Genomic DNA, 24,034 nt, shown 5'->3' on the forward strand with positions numbered 1-24,034 from the left:
TTTCTTGGGGCCTAATTTGTCACTTCACTCACACTCAGCTCATTTCCAGGGTAATTTCAGAACAGATAAGGAACTTTTATGTTTCTTCAAGACAAAATATGAAAAATGTATAGAGATATGTGTATTTTTCTTGATCCGTTAGACTTTTTTCCTAGGATAAACAATTCTCTGAATCTTTCCAACTACTTTTCATATTAAAGATATTCATTCTTTTCCATTTAGGTCTTTGACTTAGTAAGAAAAATGAATGGTTCATACAACAGCACAATAGTCACCAAATAATACAATAATTTGTATTTCATAAGAAAATTCTTTAACTTCTAGGAAACCAATTTGACAATAAATTTCATATATTAAAAAAAAAGAAAATTCTTTAACTTCTATAACGTAATGGACTAGATTCAAATGTAACAATTTCCTAAAATGCTTCTTTTCTAACACTGGTTTATCTCCTTTAACTTGCTTTAGAGAGACTAAAAATCACTCACTCTGTTCTACTGTTTCACGAGACAATTATGATTTTTGATATACAAATTCAAGTCCAACTTACTCTACTTTTGAACTATGTGATCTCAAAGGTCCTTTGAAGCTCTAAAATGCTTCAAAGCATTTTAGAATCTATGGCCCAGTGATAGAATTCTTGATATAGGCTAGAAACCAGCTTCAAAGCTAATTCCGCAGTTAATCATTTGATCAGGTTACCTTTAGCCCAGCCCTGAGAAATGAAACACTGAAAGTAAACAGTGGTGATATAGACATCAAGAGCCACAATGTCACATGGACATTATACTTTGAAGCTCTCTACCCTGTTCTGATTTACTAGGATTCATATCATCCTGATGTGTTTCCATCACAGACACAGGATGAAGTCTGAGAAGCTCGGGCCAAATTAGAGAGGGATGGGACTCTCCAAACAAGGGGAAGAAAAACACTGGCTCTCGGGGTGGGGTTGACATATAGGAATTTCACTCTATGTCCCACAGTCATAAATGTAGATGATCTTCTCTATTACGGTCACTTTTGGAATGCTCTAGATAAAATAAAACTCAATCAACTTATAGCACATTGAAAATTCTTTTTAATTGGAAGTATTTTTAAAATAAATTTATTATTTTCAAACATGTACTAGAGAGGTTCTGCAGAGAGTCTAAGGTTTAAGATATTTTTACTAAAATAAATAAAAGATGATGTTCTAAAGGAATTGAGAGTTCTGGAAAGTTTATGTTCTTAAATATTTTAAAATCTGCCCAGGAAATCTAATATAGACTAATGCGATGATACTTTTCACGAAAAAAAAAAAAAATGCTGAGCAAAGTGAATTTCAGCCCATGAATTGTGGAATACTCTCAAATATTGAGATTTATCATCCTGCTACCTCACAACTTAGCAGACAGATTTTTGTCTGAGGTTTATTGTTAGAAGTATCTTCCTCCCTAAAGGAGAGTACATTTAGTGGGAGAGGAAACTATCAGTACATTCATTGTGGTTTTTGGTTGATCAAGTTTGAATGTGTTTTCAAAACAGGAAATCCAGAGACTCTGCAAAAGATTCCTGCTCATGTGTCAGTTTCCTAGGCTAGTTTTCAGCTTGATGCATGTACTTGATGTTAAAATTACATAAATAATTTCAGAAGTTTTCTTTACATGGCACAACCCATCGTATTAGGAAAAGAACAAAAAGATTGGCTACTAGTGAACATAATTGAGAAAGATAAGTGAAGCAAGCAAGCCAAAAAAAAAAAAAAAGGTTAAAATTATAATGAAGGCAAGCAAACTATAATGAAAGCAGCTGGTCTAGGAGAGACAATAAATGATAGAACCAATGTTTATGGCCACCTAGTAGAAAGGTAAAAATCTGCAATGACTCTTATACTTACTTACTACCTTATATATGTAATAATCTTTTCTTCTGGTAAATCTAACTCTTCTAAGTTGGACCTGAACACTATCTACAGTACCCTAAAATCTTAAACTGATACATGCATGTGTACAAACACACATACACCAGTTCGTATGTACTTATAAAGCCACTACCTTTAAAAAAAAAAAAAGATTTTAGGAAGAGAGAGAGAGAGAGACCGCACGGGAGCATGTGAGCAGGGGAGAGAGATAGAGGAAGAAAGAGACAGAACCTTAAGCAGGCCCCACGCTCAGTGCAGAGCCTGGGACTCGAGCCCATGACCCTGGGATCACGACCTGAACCCAAATCAAGAGTTGGATGCTCAACCGACTTAGCCACCCAGGCGCCCCCAAACCTCTACCTTTTAACCTGGAATGTCAGAGTAAGAGAAGGTATCATAGACTCAGGGGGTATACAGCCCACTGATTCTTTAAGTCTACAAGTAGCAAAGGCTATCGCTCTGTTAACTGGTTTCTAAACTTGGAACACTGGTGTGACAAGTTCTACAAGACTGCTGACAAGAACTCATACACCACCCAGGGGGCCACAGAAACGCCAAGAACTGCCTGCCATTGTCGGGCCCCTTCACGGTGACAGAAGCAAACCTGCCTGGTTCCTACAGAGCCAGTGCTTTTTTTTTTTTTTTTTTTTTAATTGTCTCAACAATTGGTACCAAAGAAAACTGTGACAGCTCTGGCTAAGGAAGACCTGTGGTTGCTTTTGACCTTGCATCTCTTAGTGCAAATACTCACTTAATAAATATTTAATAATAACCATCATGACTCACTGGGAGCTCAGCCTCTAGGGCTCAGGAGGTCTGTTGCTAATTCCAACCAGCATGATTTACGGGAAGTAAATGATCTATGACGTGCCCAAAAAGAATAAAAGTACATACAGGATGCTTCTACTTAGGGCTTTTTTGGTAAAGAAAAAAATACACAAGTTAAAAAGGAACATTTTCCCTTGACTTAAAGTCTACGTAACTCCCCATGAAGTCAAACCAAATGAAATTACCCGAGCTTTGCTGCGCAATCCGAGTGTAACCACATCAAGTAAGCCGGGTCTGCTGCAAAACATCACTTAAACTGGAGCTCTGACTTATTGTTCTCTTACTGCCCTAGAGCAATTTTGTTTTGAAGAGCACAGAACACCCTGTTCTGAATGTGGCTGGCACATGAACTCGATGTGCTGACAGCAATTTGTACTCCGATTAAAATAGGGGGGAAAAGGAAAGAGAGTGCACTGCAGTAACAAAAACTGGAATGCAAGAACCCAAAAACTGTAGAATTTGTATTTTAGGAAGCAAAACTGAGAAGGAGGCTCCATAACCTTAAAAAAAAAAAAAAGGTGCTGTAAATGCTCCAGCCTAAAGACGTTAGCTCTGGTAAGTGTCTGTTTTTCCCTTTTCTAATTATAGTAGCTGGTGTCTGATAGCTTTGCACTCCTTCCCAAAACAATTACTGGGTCATGGGGATCTGAATGGGAATGTTGTAATGGCATTACTACTAGACGAGACCAGTCATCTGGCCAGAGAAAACCAGGTTGTGACAGGTTACTACCACATGGCAAGGGTTTGTTCTGCTGCCTAATTCATGCCAAAATGAGTTTCTCTCTGCCTGCCTAATAGAGCAGAACATCCAAGAGACACTGGATTCTTAATGACCCCCTGAAAAGGCAAATAAGGAAACAGAGATGGATTTGTAACATCAGGAGAGGCATATTAATCACCGATTAGAAGAGAAACTGTTCCCATCAAGCATGGTGGTCAAATGTGCCCCCGAACTGCCTCCCTTCCTCCTCTGCACCGTTTTACACTAGTAGACATGAACAAACAGCTCTAGAAGACTGCTTACAGAACTGAGGGTCAGATGCTAGCTGAGAGCGGGCGTGGACCCTGGCCACTGGAACAGAATAGCCCTTATGCAAATGGATTACAGATCTTAGTCTAAATAGTAAGCACACCCACGGCAATAAATTCCACACCAGCACACATCCTCCTCACGCATCTCTTTACGCAGGTATAGCACTTTCATCAGACCTGGGTGCCAGTCCCATTGTGCCACTTCACAACTGTGGCTTTGGGCACGGTCATCTCAATTACCTGAAGCTCAGTTTCATCCACAGAATTAGGGAAAAGAATATCAGCTAACTAGGGGCGCCTGTGTGGCTCAGTCATTTGAGTGCCTGACTTCGGCTCAGGTCATGATCTCATGGTCTGTGAGTTCAAGCCCCACGTTGGGCTCTGCTCTGACAGCTCAGAGCTTGGAGCCTGCTTCGGATTCTGTGTCTCCCTCTCTTTCTGCCCTTCCCCGACTCACGCTCTGTCTCTCTCCCTCTTTCAAAAATAAATAAACATTAAAAAAAATAAAAAATAAAATATTAGCTAACTCCTTACAGTGGAGAGGATCAAATCAGGGCCCGAATTAGAGCTTTTAGCCCAGCACCTGGCATTCGTTCATGCCTATGTCAGGGTACCTAAGATGTGAAAATATTGTCCTATGTGTGGATACACATAGATGATTTAAATGGAAGTTAGCTATGATTATTTTCCTGCAATTAGTGGTAAATTACGCCAGATTAAACATGTTTTAGAACTTTGGTACAAGCAACTGCTTAATGGCTCCACAGACAGAGCTGTCACAGTGTGAATAAAACTCTAAGTACGTAGGCAAAGGCAATGTCTTATAACTTCTTTTGTACCTCAGTGCCTACCACACAGTTCAAGGACAGAGAGTATTTAACAATTAATTTGAAAACAGGGCATTAAGGAACATGGTAGTAATTTTCACTCCTTATAGAAATTTTCCTTTTTGAATATATTAGTACTCCTATTTTTAACAACTTGCAAGGGCTGTTTAAATTTTTCACTGATATGGAGCTTTTGTTTAATATTATTATTTTTTTATTTTTTAAACATTTATTTGTTATTGAGAGACATGGCATGAGCATGGGAGGGACAGAGAGAGAGGGAGACACAGAATCCGAAGCAGGCTCCAGCTGTCACCAGAGACAGCCTGACGTGGGGCTCGAACTCGCAAACCGTGAGATCATGACCTGAGCTGAAGTCGGACGCTTAACTGACTGAGCCACCCAGGTGCCCCTGTTTAATACTATTCTAAAATAAATGATCCATTGGCTGTATTTTTTTAATAACAGAAAGGACTATTTTTTACTAAGATTTTACTCTACCTGAAGACTTGAAGCTGTTTCAGAAGCAGCCATATAAATTCAAGATATTTGAAAGAATAAACACTGTCCATTTTAGAGCAAGTACCACACTACGTTATTTTGTGAGAACACATAATAAAGCAGTTTCAAGAATTTGCTCTTTCTTATTGGACAAAATTTACCAGGACATTCATAAATACTTCAGAAGCATGTGAAAAACAAAACCAAAAAAGCCTCATAGTTTGATCAGATCTCAACATGTGCATACATGAAATCATTCCTTTATTTCCAATTTTCAGTACCATTTTGTTTTTGATATTTATTATATTTTATTATATATATTATTATAAAGAACATTTATAGCCAGATTTTGTTGTTGTTTTAAACTTCTGAGAATTTTTGCCTTTAATAGGTGACTTTATCTCATCCATATTTTTGTAATACTGATGATTGGTTTTATTCCTACCATCTTATTTTAGGTTTTCTATATAACCTTTTGTTATTTTTTTATAACTTTTATTAGATTGATTAAATTTTCCTTGTTCTTCTATTTCTTCACGTCACTCCAAAGAAAGTTTTTTTATTTTTATTTTTTCAACGTTTTTTATTTATTTTTGGGACAGAGAGAGACAGAGCATGAACGGGGGAGGGGCAGAGAGAGAGGGAGACACAGAATCGGAAACAGGCTCCAGGCTCCGAGCCATCAGCCCAGAGCCTGACGCGGGGCTCGAACTCACGGACCGCGAGATCGTGACCTGGCTGAAGTCGGACGCTTAACCGACTGCGCCACCCAGGCGCCCCAAAGAAAGTTTTTTTAATTTAATTTTTTAAATGTTTATTATTTTTGAGAGACACAGTGCGAGTGGAGGAGGGGCAGAGAGAGAGGGAGACAGAATCCGAAGCAGGTTCCAGACTCTGAGCTATCAGCACAGAGCCCCAACATGGGGCTTGAACCCATGAGTTCATAACCTGAGCTGAAGTTGGATACTTAACTGACTGAGCCACCCACCCAGCTGCCCCCCAATTTTTTTTTTAAGATTTTATTTTAAGTAATCTCTACACCTAACATGGGGCTCAAACTTACAACCTTGAGATCAAGTATTGCAAACTCTACCAACTGAGCCACAAGTTCTGGTTTGGAAGTTCTACATGCTATTCTTCCTAGCACCTAACATTAAATTTTAAACAAATCACTTAAAGGTATATATACTTTTATCAATGTTAACAAATTAATCAGCATAATCGTCCCCTAGAATAAAACTATGGATGATTTTGCCTCCCCTCTCCACTTCCCATCTGCACATTTTGTTTAAATGACTCAGAAAACCTAGCTCCAGACTGTTAAGCCATTATTATTTTTACCATTATAGTTATGTCATTTCAGAGATCTTTCAAGATAAATGTATCCAACTTCACTGACATGTTATGGAAATTACTTTTTTGCTCACTAATGTTTCTTATGCCTTGAAGTCTTTACTTCTTGGTTTTGTTTTTTGTGATGTTTTAGTATATCCTATAGTATATTTTTCAAAAAGGACATGAGTCTGCATATTCCCAAAAGCGGATTTTGTTCTCATACTTAAATGATGATTTGGCTGAGGATACAGAACTCTGGGGTCAAAATACTCATAGTCACAATGCTCAAAGCATTGTCATGTGGTATGTAGCGTCATGAGTTAAGAAATCTGACGTCATTCTGATTCTCCTTTCTTTGCACAAGGCTTGTTCCTCCCTGGAACACTTCAAAATTTCCTTTTAAGCTGTGGAATTAAGAAATTTCACCAGAATGCACCTAGGTGAAAAAGCACTCTTTACTGTTGTATGGCATTCTTAATCTTTTTTTTTAAGTTGTTTTTTTGTTTAATGTTCTTATTTTTGAGAGAGACAGAGTGTGAGCAGGGGAGGGGCAGAAAGAGAGGGAGACACAGAAGCCAAAGCAAACTCCAGGCTCTGGGCTGTCAGCACAGAGCCTGACATGGGGCTTGAATTCGCAGAACATGAGATCATGACCTGAGCTGAAGTTGGATGCTTAACCGACTGAGCCACCCAGGCACCCCAAGGTCCTTTCAATCTTAAGGCTCTTCTATTTTCTCTAGGAAATTTTCTTCTATCACATGTTTGATTAGATTCAAATGGGCTCTGGGGCGCCTGGGTGGCGCAGTCGGTTAAGCGTCCGACTTCAGCCAGGTCACGATCTCGCGGTCCGTGAGTTCGAGCCCCGCGTCGGGCTCTGGGCTGATGGCTCAGCCTGGAGCCTGTTTCAGATTCTGTGTCTCCCTCTCTCTCTGCCCCTCCCCCGTTCATGCTCTGTCTCTCTCTGTCCCAAAAATAAATAAAAAACGTTGAAAAAAAAATTTTTTTTTAAAATAAAAAAAAAATGGGCTTTGATTTTTCATCCCCACCTTCTTTCTTTGCCGTTTGTATCTTTGGGGTTTTTTTTGTTTTTTTTTTTTTGCTCTATGTTCTGAGATATTCTTGACTACTTTTTTATATTATCAATTCAGAATTCTGGGACTGTCCATTTTGCCTTTTGGCCCTTGCTCTGAGTTCCAATTTTGCCAATAATATTCTTAATTTCCAGAAACTTTATCCTCTTTTTCCTTTTTCACAGAAGCTGGTTTTTTGACTTATTAACTTAACGTCCCGTGAAACATCTCGAAAGATAATGACGAGTATTTTTAAAAGTTCTCTTCAGGGCACCTGGGTGGCTCAGTCAGTTAAGTGTCCGACTTTGGCTCAGGTCATGAGCTGATGGCTTATGAATTCGAGCCCTACGTCGGGCTGTGCTGACAGCTCAGAGCCTGGAGCCTGCTTCGGATTCTGTGTCTTCCTCTTTCTCTCTGCCCCTCCCCAGCTCACACTCTGTCTCTCTCTCAAAAATAAACAAACATTAAAAAAAAAAAAAAAAAAAACCCAGTTCAAAGACACTTTATGTCCTCAACCTCTAGCCCAAATCTTGACACACAGTCTTCTGAGGCGGATCCCTATTTTATTTTAGAAATCTGGCCTTCCAGGCCTTAGCCTGCGAGCAAAAGACATAGCCAGACCCTATAGAGTAATTCTCAACCCTTGGCTGCAAATGAGAATTACCTGGGGAATTTAAAAACTTGTGCCTGGAGTTCCAGCCTGTGAGAGTTAAGATTCTCATTTAACTGGTCTGGGCATCAGGATTTTAAAAGCTCCCCAGGTAATTCTAAATTCAGCCAAAGTTGAGTACTGCTACTAAAGCTTACTGGCCCAGCTGTTCCATATTGTTTTATAACAACCCAGATGATTGCCCCATAGCCTGCTTTGGCTCCCCTGCACCAGCTAGCTGACTGTGAGCTTGGAGTTCTGCCCAAGCTTGTTGAGAAGAATGGTATGTACCTCTGCAGAGATCTTCTCTACACCTGTTTTGAGTTGGGTTCCCTGAGTCTAGTTTCCATCAGTCCAATTTTATCTACTTTACATATTCCAGAAATTCTTCATAATTTCTAATCCACTTCTTGCATTCTCCCTATTTTCCAGCATGGCTATGGATTTCTTTCTTTTTTTTCTTTTTATGTTTATTTTTGAGTGAAAGAGAGCAAACATCGTGCGTGCGGGAGGGACAGAGACAGAGCGAGAGTGAGAGCTACAGAGAGCATCCCAAGCAGGCTCCGTGCTGTCAGCGCAGGGCCCAGTGTGGGACTCAAACTCACAAACCCTGAGATCATGACCTGAGCTGAAATCAAGAGTTGGATGCTTAATTGACTAAGCCACCCAGGCACCCCCTCCTTACTCTTTTTTGAAGTCATTCTCCAGCCCCTCTCCCATCTTACTCAGTGGGATCTGGAGAGGAAGAGGTGAGAGGGAAGAGGGAGGGTACTCCCACAACTCGAACTCTGCAGACGGCTCTGCTGAAAGGCTCACATTTGAAAACACTGTCAAGCGTCTGCATCCTTGCACTCAGATGTGGCTGAAAGCACTGTGAGGCAAGACAGCTACATACAGCCGGCATGTGGATGTGTCTACTCCAAGCAATGAAGTAAACAATCAAAAAATGTGTAAGACGGGTGACTTGGGGAAGGGAAGGAGGAGTAGTAGGCTTATGTCAGTCAGATTCAATTTCTAAGAAAGCTAAGCTTAAAAGTGACAATGCAGCCATGGCTGGCGACTAAAGTACAGTGACTAAAGCATCAGTCGCCATCACAATGTCAACTGGACTACCTTAGAACCCTGTGGCTTTTTTAATGGAAAAAGAACACTGAGTAAGAATTACAAGATGGTCATCTTAATTGACATAAGAAAAAGCACAACAGAAGCTAAAAACTGATTTGCAATTATTAGGATCCTGACAAGAGAGGGTAAACATTTCTCTGAGGAAGAATAAATCCTGTCAACTAATGTAAGTTCTCTCTTCCACAACAAACAAATTAAAAGGAAGCAAAAGATCACAATTGAGTAAAATCCTTTTTTGATTCATTCCGTAACTTTATTCTTCAAAAACCAACCAACCAAACATCCTGGAGAAATAGGATTTAGGCACGATTAGTACTAAGAAGACATATAATTAATCTGAAGACTGTTGTTAAAGACAGAGGCAAATTAATCGTAAGTTCCAGGTCAACCCTGGTAGAGCCAAAAGGATTTGCTGATGAATTGGATGTAGAATATAAGAGAATGAGGAGTCGAGGATTTCCTTCCTTAAATCTATTTTAAGGAAGCAAAACCAATTCTATAAGCATAATATAGAGGGTAGAAAAAAGAAATGTAATTTCCATCCTGTACTAGCACCTTTCTTCATTTAACTGTCCAGACAACCTGTGTGTGTATAGGAGAAGATCATTCCCGTTTTACAGATGGGAAAACTGGATGCCCATGGTTGTTGAGTAACTGGTCTAAAGTCGTAAGAATATCACTTAGTGATTCCAAGATTCAAAATTCATCTATCACTTCCAAAGCCTGTGTGCCCCTCCCTGACTACCCACTATACCTTCACACAGAAGTGACACTTTGTAACTCTTCTGTGTCTATAATGATATATTATAATTAAAAAAAATTTTTTTTAATGTTTATTTATTTTTGGAGAGAGGCAGAGTGTGAGTGGGGGAGGGGCAGAGAGAGGGAGAGACACAGAATCCGAAGCAGGCTTCAGGCTCCAAGCTGTCAGCACAGAGCCAAACACAGGGCTCAAACTCACAAATCACGAGATCATGATCTGAGCTGAAGTTGGACGCCCAACCGACTGACGCACCCAGGCTCCCCTATAATGATATATTGTAATGGATCATCATTGTCTCCTGTTCTCTTCACAGCAGGACTGGCTTTAGTTTTGAGATTTCTTCCTGGCTTTGAATCTAAGTGTTACGGGCGATGCTATGAAAAAAGGCAAGCTGGTAAAGACCTGAGAAGACTTTAAAAGAACAAAGTGCTTGTGGTTTCTGACAGGCACCACTTTTTTTTTTTTTTTTTAATGTTTGTTTATTTTAAGACAGAGAGACAGGGAGAGAGAATCCCAAGCAGGCTCTGCACTGTCAGCACAGAGCCCGACGTGGGGCTCGGTCTTATGAACCATGAGATTATGACTGAGCCTAAATCAAGAGTTGGATGCTTAACTGACTGAGCCACCTAGGTGCCCTTGACAGGCACCACTTTTAAGTCAACCTTCTGTCCTCCTCCCACACACAGTGAACTTGTTTCAAAGAGGGGTAAGTGAAAATACGATATGTTTTTATAAAATTGATTTGTTCCAGAAAACCAAATAGGGCTTTTGGATGAAAAAAGTAAAAATAAACCATTTACTCTAAACTTACCAGAAAGTAAAATCTAACAAGATGAGAGACAAAAGATTAGTCATTACCCTTTTTTAAGATATTAGGAAACAGAAAAAGCAAAATTAGATAATTATTCAAGTATTTTTTTTAAAACCCATCGATAGGATGTTACCCTCCGTACAAAAAGGAAGGGGACATAAAAGAAAAAAATACAGATACCTGCTCATTTCTGCAAAAGAAACACAAGAAGTATAAACCAAGAAGAAATGTGACTGGTGACCTACAGGAGGTTGGCAGGAAGGAAGGTGGAAATAATGGGGAAATGGGAACCGGTTAGTACAGAGGACAGGGGAATAACACTTCTATGTATATCTTTTTGTTTAGTTTAGAACCATGGCACTGTTTCATCTACCCCAAACACAAATAAATAGTTAAAAGCAACTGGAGTGTGGGGGGGTGACCCTAAATGGCATCCAAACATAACAAATGAACATAACTGCGTTATAAATAAATAACATAACCACACTGAAGGGAGTGAGAACACAGAACTAACCTAAGTTAGAAAACAGTGTTTTCAATGTATGCTATAAGGCTGGTGACTACAGGAACTTCTACACAAATACTTCCTGCGTTTACGAAGTATGTTTTTTGCAGGGGTGTGGGTTAGCAACTTTGAAACTACTTTCTGTGTAAACTACAATTAAGCAAATAAACAAATACATCGTGGATAGGAGAGAGAGGTTTCTCACTGCTGGAGAAAGCAGTTTTAAATAAGTGAAGGGAGAAGGTAAGGATGAACATGAGGTGCTGGATCGGAACTGCAGGCATCAATCAGTATGTGCTCCTAGCTTTTAATAGACATACGGACTAACAGAGAACACGTACAGCTAATAGAGAACACGTAAAGCTGTGTACACGTGCCTTCTGTGGTACATCTATTTCCCAGCTCTGTCAAGTTAAGAAGCAATAACGTTCCACAGTGTGAGTATACCCGGCACCCAGATCTTGGTTTCTAAATACTGTTTTCTAATAAAAGAAATCAGAGCTCCTTGGAGAAATGGTTGATTCCACCCCTAGGGTGGGGAAGCTACAAAATGAGCCTAGAGCATCTTGTACTAAAAGTAAGGAAGTGCTTAAAAAACAAAGGAGGGGGGTGCCTGGGTGGCTCAGTGGGTTAAAGGTCTGACTTTAGTTCAGGTCATGACCACATGTTCCTTCAGGGCCCGTGTTGGGCTCTGTGCTGACAGATCAGAGCCTAGAGCCTACTTTGGATTCTATGTCTTCCTTTCTCTGCCCTGCCCCCACCTCTCAAAAATAAACATTTAAAAAAAAAAAAAAAAAAAAAAAAAAGGATGTCTGTTGAAAAGACACAAAAGCTAGGTTAAGAACCTTTCAATGGCCAAATCTGGGACAATCTGACCAACAAAGTAAGAGTAGCAATGAATAATAACCTACAGAATAAAATAAATACCAATGACTCTACACTATTATAAATAACTGAATAAACAGGGAAGAAGAGGCAGCCCTTCCTTATGGCAGAATTCCAATTAAATTGTAGAAGGAACGGTGGAAATAGCAAAATCACCATTAGGCAAATCCTACAGTAATAACTGTTGCATGGAAATATCATTCATGGATCAGGGGCGCCTGGGTGGCTCAGTCAGTTAAATGTCCGACTCCTGACTTTGGCTCAGGTCATGATCTCATGGTTCATGGGATTGAACTCCTGCTGACAGCATGTGAAGGCTGCCTGGGATTCTCTCCCCCCCCCCCCCCCCCCCTCTACCCTACCCACCCCGCTTTGTGCTCTCTCTCTCAAAATAAATAAACTTAAAAAAAAAAAAAACAAACATTCATGGATCAGTGTGTGAAGATGTGATGCAAAAGACACCTGCATGGTCTCCTAGTAGTTAGATCCCTCCCAAAGAGATACTTAGTAAGGCAAAAATAGCAACTTTACAAAGGAGAAACATGGCAGATCCCACCTTAACCAAGTGACCCAAGTTAACATCAATATCATGTACCTCCTGATAACGATGAACTGATAAGGCACGGCATCACTTACATGGTATTTAAAAAAAAAAAATGCTTAACTCCAATCTAATCGTGGAGAACATCAGACAAACCCAATTGAAATATATTCTAAATAGGCCAGTTGTCTTCAACTGTTAAAATCATGAAAAAACACAGGAAGACTGATAATTGTCACAGACTGGAGAGTACTACTAGAGGGACAAAATATAGCACTGGATCCTGAATCTGACCATGACCAGAAAAGGACATCAGTATGGCAAATGAGGAAACTCACACAAGATCTGTAAAATAATATTAACGGTATTTTTTAAAGTTTATTTATTTTGAGAAAGAGAGAGAGAAAGCACATGTACGTGAGAGGGAGAAGGGCAGAGAGAAAGAGGGAGAGAATCACAAGCAGGTTCCATTCTGTCAGTGCAGAGCCTGACGCTGGCTTGATCCCACGAACTATGAGATCATGACTTGAGCCAATACCAAGAGTCAGACGCTCAACCAACTGAGCCACCCAGGCACCCCTAATAGTTAATAGTACTTTATTGGTGTTAATTTCCTGATTTTGATAAATGCAGCACTGTGGTGAGGGACGATGTTACCATTAGGGGAAGCTGGATGAAGCATATAAGTGAATTCTCTGTACTAGTTTCGCAATTTGTCTGTAAGGCGAAAATGATTTCAAAACAAAGTTAAAAATAAGGACTCCCACCAAAAGTACTACCAAAAGCAAGATGGGATTTAATTTAGCCTGCCCCAAAGTTAACTCTGCAATGGTAGTTTTGTGGCATTGCCTATAATTGGGAAAAGGTTTTCTTTTTAATTTGGTTGACAAAAGCCTCCAGGTTAAAAATATATATTATAAATTGCTGAATCTGGGCGTTACTCTATCATAGGAAAAAAACCTCTGGTTTTTTGATATTTGAAAATATTCATAATAAAAAATTTAAATATCTGTTACAGATAACCTTCTTACATACTTGTTAATGTGCTGAAGATGACGTTCTATCATTCTGGTCACTTTCATAAACATTTAGAATTCTATCATGGAACATTCAGGGCTAACAGGACCTTGGAAATCGAGATGTCTACCCCTGTGTCGTTGTCAAGGAAGCAAGAGCCCAGAAAGGCAAGGGCTAGTTAGAGTCTGCTGAAGCTAGAATCCTGTCTCTGGCTCCTGGGCTAGGTATTTCTCCCAACATTATACATTTGAGCTCCTCTTCATGTATTCTAAAACGTACCAGGAATGATTGCTACCTAAAGACTTCAACAGCAATAGTACAGTAATACTATTTACAACTGTTTCCAACTAAATAAGTAACTCAATTTGAACTAATTTGCCAGACCCAAGGGAATGAAATATGCATCTCAAGCAGAATATACAAGTGGTAAAGATAGGAAAATCAACCATTCTAGTTTACTGTTCTCAATGAACTCTTTATTTTAAATAGGCCTTTTATAATAGTTCATATTGTCAAGTACTCTGTTTTCTTAATGGAAGTATTTTTCTATGTTTTCTCATGACTCTTTTTTTTTTTTTTTTTTTTTTTTTTTTTTCTTCTTTTTTTTATTTATTTTTGGGACAGAGAGAGACAGAGCATGAACAGGGGAGGGGCAGAGAGAGAGGGAGACACAGAATTGGAAACAGGCTCCAGGCTCCGAGCCATCAGCCCAGAGCCTGACGCGGGGCTCGAACTCACGGACCGCGAGATCGTGACCTGGCTGAAGTCGGACGCTTAACCGACTGCGCCACCCAGGCGCCCCTCATGACTCTCTTTTTAACGGTACTTCAAGCTCAGTGAATGGCGTCTTTCAAACATCTATCCATGCAGAAAGCACCTACTGAACACCCAGTGTGTGTAGGGCACTGTAGGTAATGCTGGAAACAAAAAGACTTAAAAAGATTCTGGGCTTCAAGCTGTCTACCGGAGAAATGGGCAAACACTGACTACAATACAAAGTGACAAGCAGTGGGCACCATGGTCCATACATTGTGCTCTGGAAGAGTGATCAAGTAATCGGTCCTTGGGAGTATCCTTCCCCCCAGTTTAGCAAGTAAAAAAAATGGAATAGCTGTAAGTCACCCAATAAATGGCAAAGCAAAACATGAACCTAGATCTCCTGACAGAGAATGGAATGAACACTATTACCCAATTTTGATCTAACTAAAACGATGAACTTTTTCATCTTGAGACAAGCCAGTGAGACAGGTTTGAGAGCTCTGAAGGACATTACAATCCAACTGCTCTGTTCAGTAACTCTATAACCTTGGGGCAATTTCTCTGAACTCACTTTTCTCACCTGGGGATAATAAATCTTATCTCGTAGGGTTATTTTGAGAAATAAATGAGTAAATCCATAAGGCAACTAACATTGTTGCTGGTACACCATGGAGTCCGTAGACTTGGACTTGATGGATAGGATTACATCTTCTGAGTCTACCGAAGCTGGTACAGTAAATACCTAGCATAGACATGTTGGATGAATATTTACCAAATAAAGTCATTATTAAGTAAATGTTGAATTTAAAACTATTCTTGAGTTGAGCTATATTTAATTGTTTATTTCTAGATTTTTAAAAAGAAATCTCCATTTTACCCCTGTAAATGGAACCCAATTTTAAGGACTCATTCACTGTCACAGCAATACTTACTTTCTACTGTCGCTCCTTCGTTTGGGTTTGAATATCCTTCTCCTTTCTGTTTGATTCTTCGGATAATGCCTCCATCTTCAAATAAATCCTCTCCTTTGAAATCGAGGAGCTCAATCTAGAAAGGAAAAAAAGATTTGGCTGAGAAAAGACCAAACAGAGCCAGCTTAACATACTTAAAGACAAGGACAACCGATTCTCCTTTCATTTTACAAAATAAAACTCTTTAATATTTATCTATGCATCTCAGTTATTGGAAAAGTAGGAAAAAAAAGAACGCTGCACTTTCAATACCTGGAAAGAGCCTTCACGTAACGATAATGTCTAGGACTGCATCCTGTGGGGTTGCAGTGCAAAGACAGACAGGAAATACGAGGAAAGCTGCCTTGTGGGCAAAAAGCCAGAGCTACAAGGTGCTGCCCAGAACTGTTTTGTCTGACTCTAGAGGCCACCACCTTTCCACCCCAGATTCATGGAATTCCCTTTTGTAAATGTAAAAATAAATCCTATGAATCAGACCTACAACCAACTAAAGGTGTTCTTTGTTTTTTTGGTTTTATTTTGTTTTACCCAGTTATGACATTTCAGGCATTTCCTCCCTTAATTTTTTAATCACACTTGGACAGATCGATGTAATTCAACACAGAATGAATAATGTTATCACCACCTACTGCTTCTAATGAAGAAGCGAGACCGGTGACAAATTGTAAACCTGTATAATATGAAAGTATCTTACCATTTGGTTTAGGTATATTTCAACACTGGTCTGCCACATTTTCAACGTTGTCTTCTGGTCAACTTTGAGTATGTTATACTCACACCACTGACCAGAACCTTTCTTTTTAAGCCTGGTGTCTTTTGTTTATTTGGATATGATCGTTCAGTGCCAGAAACACGTTTCTAAGAAAGCACTGGCACACACCCCTTGGGTTTGTGGGAAACAATTCAAGAAGCCAAGCTCCAAAATAAATAAGTTGGATCTGATTCTCAACAGCAAGCTTAGCTCCTTGTTCCACTGCCTGTTGCTTCAGAGCCAGCACTATACTAGAACAGAGGCTAACGAGGCAACATCACACGCACACTTACCTCAAAAAAGAGAGTTGCATTCGAGGGAATTTTGGGGAGACTGCCAGCAGAGCCATATGCGTATTCTGGTTTGCACAGTAAATGGCAGATCTCTCCTTTCTTCATGGTAGCCACCCCAATGTCCCATGCTTTGATAACTTGGCCTACGAGAAAGAAAAAGGTGGTTGAAAGCGATGGGCCGTATTTAAAAATATTTAACTGTCATAAAACAAAAGTTTGAATAAATTTCCTTTACGTTACATACTCAATAAGCAGGGGCTCAAAAAGAATCAAGAAATAAATTGATTAAAAAATTTTTTTAATGTTTATTTACTATTGAAAGAGAGAGAGAGAGAGAGAGAGAGAGAGCGAGCATGAGTGGGGGAAGGGCAGAGAGCAAGGGAGACACAGAATCTGAATCAGGCTCCACGCTCTGAGCTGTCAGCACAGAGCCTGACGCAGGGCTCGAACCTGTGAGATTGTGACCTGAACTGAAGCAGGAAGATGTTCAACTGACTGAGACACCCAGGAGCCCCGCCCCCTTTAAATTTTTTTAATGTTTATTTACTTTTGAAGGAGAGAGAGCCAGCGAGCATGAGCAGGGGAGGGGCAGATAGAGAGGGAGACAATAAACTGATTTTTGAGGGTGACCAGAGAAGATTCCCTGCTGAGAAGGAGAACAGTAGTATCAATTTCTAAGTTTCAAAGACTGAATCTTTGAAAAGTGGTAATAACGTAATCTTTGAAATGTAGCTGGGCTGCAGCTGTTGCTTAATTTACAATTTCAACCATAATAAAGGGTGTGTTTTCTAGGTACAGATAGAACAAAAATAGTATGGAATGAAATGGAATTTGTCCTAAGGAAGCTTATAATTCAGTTGAGTAGACAAAAACAGCAAAACAACTGGAAAAGTATAAATTGCATAAAAGGGCCCATGAAAGAGATCTCCAAATTTAGAAAAAGAAAAAAATATTTTTGTTTTGTTTTTAAACAAAATGGTTATGTGTCCTTTTGTCAAATCACAAGAACTACTGAACTCAGAATTTTTTTTCCTACTTCCAGGAAACTAAAAGTTGACTTTACTCCTCAACTGTAGAACTATTCTAGTGTACATAATTGTAATTATATCTTACAATAATCAGTCTCAAATCCTTTGGGAAACAAAAAATGTAGGTGATTTAAAGAGGTAAAATACAAAAATGAGGTACTATGTCAATCAAAAACGTAAGTACTAACAGCAGGATCAGGTAAACAATAAATCCCAGCAGAAGTGAATTTTTTAAAAGTTTATTTGAGAGTGAGACAGTGTATAAGAGCAGGGGAAAAGCGGGGGGAAGGGGGAGTGGGAGGAGGGGGAGGAGGGGGGAGGAGGGAGGAGGAGGGGGGAGGGGAGGGGAGGAGAGGGGAGGAGAGGAGGAGAGAGAATCCCAAGCAAGCTCTACAGTGTAGTGCAGAGCCTGATGTGGAGCTCAAACCCACGAACCACGAGATCATGACCCGAGCCAAAGTCAGATACTTAACCGACTGAGCCACACAGGCGCCCCTGAAAGTGAATTTTGAAGAAAGCTATCATCTTGAACTGTGGTAGGATATTAGAATAAGACGAATTCTATACTAAAGTAGGTAAGTAGGGATGGATAGAACATTCCTGACTCAGGACTACAGCTTGTCTTAAGTATTATAATTTTTCAAAAGATCAGATACTTACTGTAGTTAAAAATGTTTAAGTTATACATGCCTATTATTCAATCACACACAAGAGAAAAAACAAAGTAAAAGGGCATCCATTCCCTCCTTGTAAGAAGACACTGTTTGTTGTTCCTTTTATACCCTTCTGGTGCATGCTGTACAGCATACCATGCATTTAATTCTGCTTTTTATTCAATATATATCTTGATCTCTTTCCGTCAGCAGAAAGGAGGATATGCATTATTTTTAGGATATGCATTTTAGAGGTTAAAAATATAGACTGTTTTAACCACACACTACCTGGATTCAAATACCAGGTCTGCCCCTTATAAGTAATGTATAAATTATTTAATCTCTGTGCCTCAGTCTCTCATCTGCAAAATGTAGATAATAACCGTGCCTGCCATAGTTATGAGAATTGTTAGATAAAATCTGTCAAATGCATGACATGGTGACTGGCATATGATATATACTTAAGAACAGCTGTCATTATTCAGGCACCTGGCTGGCTCAGTTGGTAGAGCACGTGACTTTTGACCTTAGGAACAGGAGTTCAAGCCCCACGTTCGGTGTACAGCCTACTTCTAGAAATAAAAATAAACAAATAATGAAAGAACAGCCATCATTATCATCATCATCATCATAAATACAAATATACAAATATTTGTACAACTTTAATACAATTATTAAACGAGATCTAGTTCATTCTAAATGACAGCATGATATTCCAGTCACTCTACTGAGAAACATATTAACAGTAGTCTAAATAAGGATATGTGTCCATACAGGATTGTCTACTTTGTGTGAGAATATTTGGAGAATATTCTAGAAATGCAATGGTGATGTGCACTTTCAATTTGACGGACGTTGCCCAACTGCCCTTCTAAAATGGCTACATCGATTTATTTTTATTTTTTAAAAATGTTTATTTTTGAGAAAGAGCACTTGCAAGTGGGGCAGAAAGAAGGAGACTGAGGATCTGAAGCAGGCTCCAGGCTCTGTGCTGACAGCAGAGAGCCTGACGCAGGGCTCCAACTCACAAACTGTGAGATCATGACCTGAGCCAAAGTCAGATGCTTAACCAACTGAGCCACCCAAGTGCCCCAGCTATGTCAATTTATATGCTCACACATGGTTCTATTGTGAAAACAGTCCAGAATCATCAGGTGAAATGTAAAGTCTGCTGTTGATAGGTTGCTTTCCTATCACTGATGCTTGGAGTGGGCCCTCGAGGAACATTTTTTTTCTTTACTATCAACTCTGGTATTTTAAGACATACTTGTCCAGGAAATCTTTATATTGTGTGTGGGGAGGAGGGATGAGGGGGCACTATGTACATTTTTTCAAGTTATTTAGCCAACTACTGAGGAACAAAGGTCCAGCTATTAAGAATACAAAGATGGCCATTCCCTTCTTCCTTCCAAGGAAGGTGCAATGTAGTATGGCTAGTGGAAGAAAATGATAAGTGCACTGTTTTTGTTTTTGCTTTAAACGAAGCAATGGTAAACACCAACAAAGTATAAACAAGGGGCTTTTTGCTTTTGGATGGGGGTTAGAGCAATCAACAAAAGCCCAATTCATTGATAAGATCTACTCTATGCCTAGAAGTTGGAAACATTAGCCTGTGGATTAAATCTATAGGAGCCTTGACCTAAAAAATCCATGCCTGTGCCTTTGCTTTTCTTCTCATTTAGAACATAAAGCTTCTCTTACATTGAATTCCTAATACTGAATGAAAACACATTAGCAAAGAGCCAGACTGGTATGAACACAGGTATATGTTTCCAAAATAGTCAATCCAGGGACTTTTTTTTTTTTAATTTATTTGTTTATTTTGAGAGAGAAAGAGAGCACGAATGTAGGTGTGAACAGGAAAGGGGCAGAGAGAGAGGGAGAGAGAAAAGAGTCTTAAGCAGGTTTCACACTGTCAGTGCGAGCCTGACACGGGGCTAGAACTCACGAACTGTGAGACCGTGACCTGAGCCAGTCACAAATCGGATGCTCAACCCACTGAACGACCCAGGTGCCCCCAGGGACTCTTCTTAAAAAGTACTTCCCCCTGTTGTGATGACTACCGGGTGATGTATGAAGTGTTGACTCCCTAAATTGTACACTTGAAACTAATATTACACTGCATGTTAACTAACTGGGATTTAAATACAAACTTTAAAAAAAAAAAAAAGTATCTTCCCCCGATTAAAAAAACAAAAAGTAACAATACATACTTATTATAGAACACCTAGAAATTATAGAAAAGCATAAAGAGTAAAATAAAAAACCTCTGAAATTCCAGCATCTGGGGTAAACTGTCAATTTCCTGGTTCATTTCTTTCCAATTATATGTTCACTTGGTTTGCATTTAAAATTTTTACATATACATTCTTAAAATTCTGGCCATAGTTTATTTGGTTTTGTGATCTACTCTATATTTCACACTAAATGAGCATTTTCTTGTTAAAAGACAGTATGTGAAAAATGACCTAATAACTATCTCATCTTCTGATTATAATTTCAATTACATTAATAAACATTTAGGTTCTTCCTTTATTCTTCTGACTTTTATAAAGTTCTGATGAACTGATGGATGAATGGATAAAGAAGATGTGGTGTGTGTATGTGTGTGTGTGTGTGTGTGTATACACACACACACACACACACATACACACACTTGGCAATCAGAAAGAATGAAATCTTGCTATTTGCAACTACGTGGATGGAACTAGAGGGTATTATTCTAAGCAAAATTAGTCAGTTGGAGAAAGACAAATATCATATGACTTCACTCATGTGAGGACTTTAAGATACAAAACAGATGAACATAAGGTAAGGGAAGCAAAAATAATATAAAAACAGAGAGGGGGACAAAAACATAAGAGACTCTTTTTTTTTTTTTTTAATTTTTTTTTTCAACGTTTTTTATTTATTTTTGGGACAGAGAGAGACAGAGCATGAACGGGGGAGGGGCAGAGAGAGAGGGAGACACAGAATCGGAAACAGGCTCCAGGCTCCGAGCCATCAGCCCAGAGCCCGACGCGGGGCTCGAACTCACGGACCGCGAGATCGTGACCTGGCTGAAGTCGGACGCTTAACCGACTGCGCCACCCAGGCGCCCCAAGAGACTCTTAAATATGGAGAACAAACAGAGGGTTACTAGAGGGGTTGTGGGAGGGGGGATGGGCTAAATGGGTAAGGGGCATTAAGGAATCTACTCCTGAAATCATTGTTGCACTATATGCTAACTAACTTAGACATAAATTAAAAAAAAAGTTCTGATGCACAATTTTGCACCTACATCTTTACATAACTTTTTCTGTATAATAAAAGCCTCTTACCTGATAATCAGAGCTATAGTTGGGAGGTTAATTTAAAATGTTGCTTGGGATTCTCGCTCTCTGCCCCTCCCCTGCTCCCTCAATGAATGAGTAAATCATTTGCAATTTACAATGTGGGTTTCTTTAAAGTGGACTGAGAACCAGAAGATACTTGTAAAGCAATCAGTACATAGAATTCTTCTGCTAAAATGTGTTCTGAAGGGCTTGTTTTTGCCTTTTACCCATCCCTAATTCAACAAAAATTTACAAAATGCTTTTAGCAATTTACCTTAGTAAGGCTTTCCAAAAATGTCCAAGTTTTCACAGAAATAATTCCTCTTTCTTTCTACACTAATTTAAGTGTTTTATATATTAATTAAATTATATAATTACAAAAAGTACAATGGCTATAAACAGGTTTCAAGTGATTCTTAGTAACAGTCTGAGGAAGAAAAATGCAGGCCCTAACATCCAGAAACTGCTGGACACTGACAGCTAGGCCTTACTGATGTCTGAAGCTGGCCTGGGGGAACCTAGGCCATGCTATTCTCCCGGTGCACACAAACAATCTCACTAAATACCAACATCAGACAAGGTCACTCTGAGACCATGAAAAAGTGAGACAAAACAAAAACACTTCAAAATTTTGGACAAAAAATAAGGTCATTGTGCAACCTACAAAATACCAAATATCCCCCTCTCCTGGCAGCCAGGAGTGACTGCTGCTTCTCCAGCAGGTAGGGCTTTAGTCTCTTGTCTATTTGGCCTTCCTCCTAGATAAGATTTGTTAAGATCCCCAAAGAATCACCCCACATCCTAGCAATATCCAATCCAGAGCAAAGGAGCTCTTCCTTAATCCCTTCCCCAAATCACCCAATACAAAAGCCTAAATCCTAAAATAAATCCCTTTGAATACTCTTACTGAAATACCACACAGTCTCTCACGTGCATTTTACCTCTACAATGAGTAATAAACCCGGCTTGTTCAATGACAGCTATGTTCCTAGTGGTCTATGGCTGGAGGGCATTGACAAGGCACACTCAATTGGCTGAAGCACAGTGTAGGACCACACCACAGACCAGGAAACCAGCAGTATTGCTCAACATCTTTACAAACAGAACGCGGGGCATCATCAATCCGGGGTTGGTTAAGCAAGCTTCTACCATACTTTCTTAGGTTCAATTTGTAGAAGCAGAATTACGGGGTCAAAGCGTAAACATTTTACAGATTCTTCTTGATCTTTAGGATCATAATTATAGGTATCATGTACCAAGAATATATAATTTGTTCTCACACTTGATCTGGACTTCCAATTTTACTAGCTCAAATATAATTTATCAATTTCAGGAGTCCTATTTCATTTGTAACAATAACTGAAATAAAAACATATATTTAAACAAATCTATAGCATAGCTACCCCTAAGTTTAAAGGCTCTCTCTACATATGTAACCACAGGCAACTGAAAAACTTAAAAGTATACAAGACTAGTATCAAAGCAATGAACTGTACTTTTTTCTTGCTTCTGCAAAGTGTAATCGAAGAATACATTTTAAGACATAAAATTTTATAGGTTCAATGTAGGTTCATCAATCCTAACAAGTGGATCACTCTGGTGGAGGGTGTTGTTAAGGGGGAAGCTATGCCTGTGTAGGGATGGGAGATACATGAGAACTCTGTACCTTCTGCTCAGTTTTACTGTGAACCTAAAAGTGCTTTTAAAGTCAATTCTACTGGGGCGCTTGGGTGGCTCAGTCAATTAAATGTCCAACTTCAACTCAGGTTATGATTGTGTGGTTTGTAAGTTCGAGACCCATGTCGGGCTCTATGCTGACAGCTCAGAGCATGGACCCTGCTTTGGAATCTGTTAGTCTCCCCCTCTCCCTCCCCCATTCATGCTCTGTCTCTCTCTCAAAAAAAAAAAAAAAAAAAAGTTTAAAAAGTCTATTAAAAAAATCATAGGGGCGCCTGGGTGGCTCAGTCAGTTAAGCATCTGACTTCGGCTCAGGTCATGATCTCATGGTCCGTGAGTTCGAGCCCCACGTCAGGCTCTGTGCTGACAGCTCAGAGCCTGGAGCCTGCTTCTGATTCTGTGTCTCCCCCTCTCTCTGACCCTCCCCCGTTCATGCTCTGTCTCGCTCTGTCTCAAAAATAAATAAACTTTAAAAAAAATTTTAAAAATCATATTAACAAAATTTAACAAAGTAACCCAAGTGTCCGTAGATAGATGAATGGATAAAGATGTAGTTTATATACACAATGGAATATTACTTAGCTATAAAAAAGAATGAAATCTTGCCATTTGTAACAATATGGGTGGATTTAGAGGGTATAATGCTAAGTGAAATAAGTCAGAGAAAGACAAATACCGTATGATTTCACTCGTATGTGGAAACAAATGAACAAAGAAATAAAAGACAATCAAATAAACCCAGACTCTTGAATACAGAGAACAAATAGTTACCAGAGGGGAGGTGGGCAGGCTATGGGCA

At 39.3% G+C, this 24,034-nt stretch overlaps 1 protein-coding gene across 7 annotated transcripts in view; it reads right to left on the reverse strand.

The window, feature by feature from the left end:
• Positions 1-24,034, reverse strand: part of FKBP5 (FKBP prolyl isomerase 5) — a 121,432-nt gene that overhangs the window by 22,733 nt on the left and 74,665 nt on the right. For all 7 annotated transcript variants that reach the window (XM_058733686.1, XM_058733687.1, XM_058733692.1 and 4 more), the window contains 2 exons: positions 16,564-16,706; positions 15,481-15,595 (listed from right to left, as the gene is read on the reverse strand). In XM_058733686.1, coding sequence (XP_058589669.1) covers positions 15,481-15,595; positions 16,564-16,706 — 258 coding nt within the window. The remainder of the gene's footprint in view (positions 1-15,480; positions 15,596-16,563; positions 16,707-24,034) is intronic.

This window comes from Neofelis nebulosa, chromosome 6 (assembly GCF_028018385.1).
Source record: "Neofelis nebulosa isolate mNeoNeb1 chromosome 6, mNeoNeb1.pri, whole genome shotgun sequence".
In the NCBI taxonomy this organism is placed as follows: Eukaryota; Metazoa; Chordata; class Mammalia; order Carnivora; family Felidae; genus Neofelis; species Neofelis nebulosa.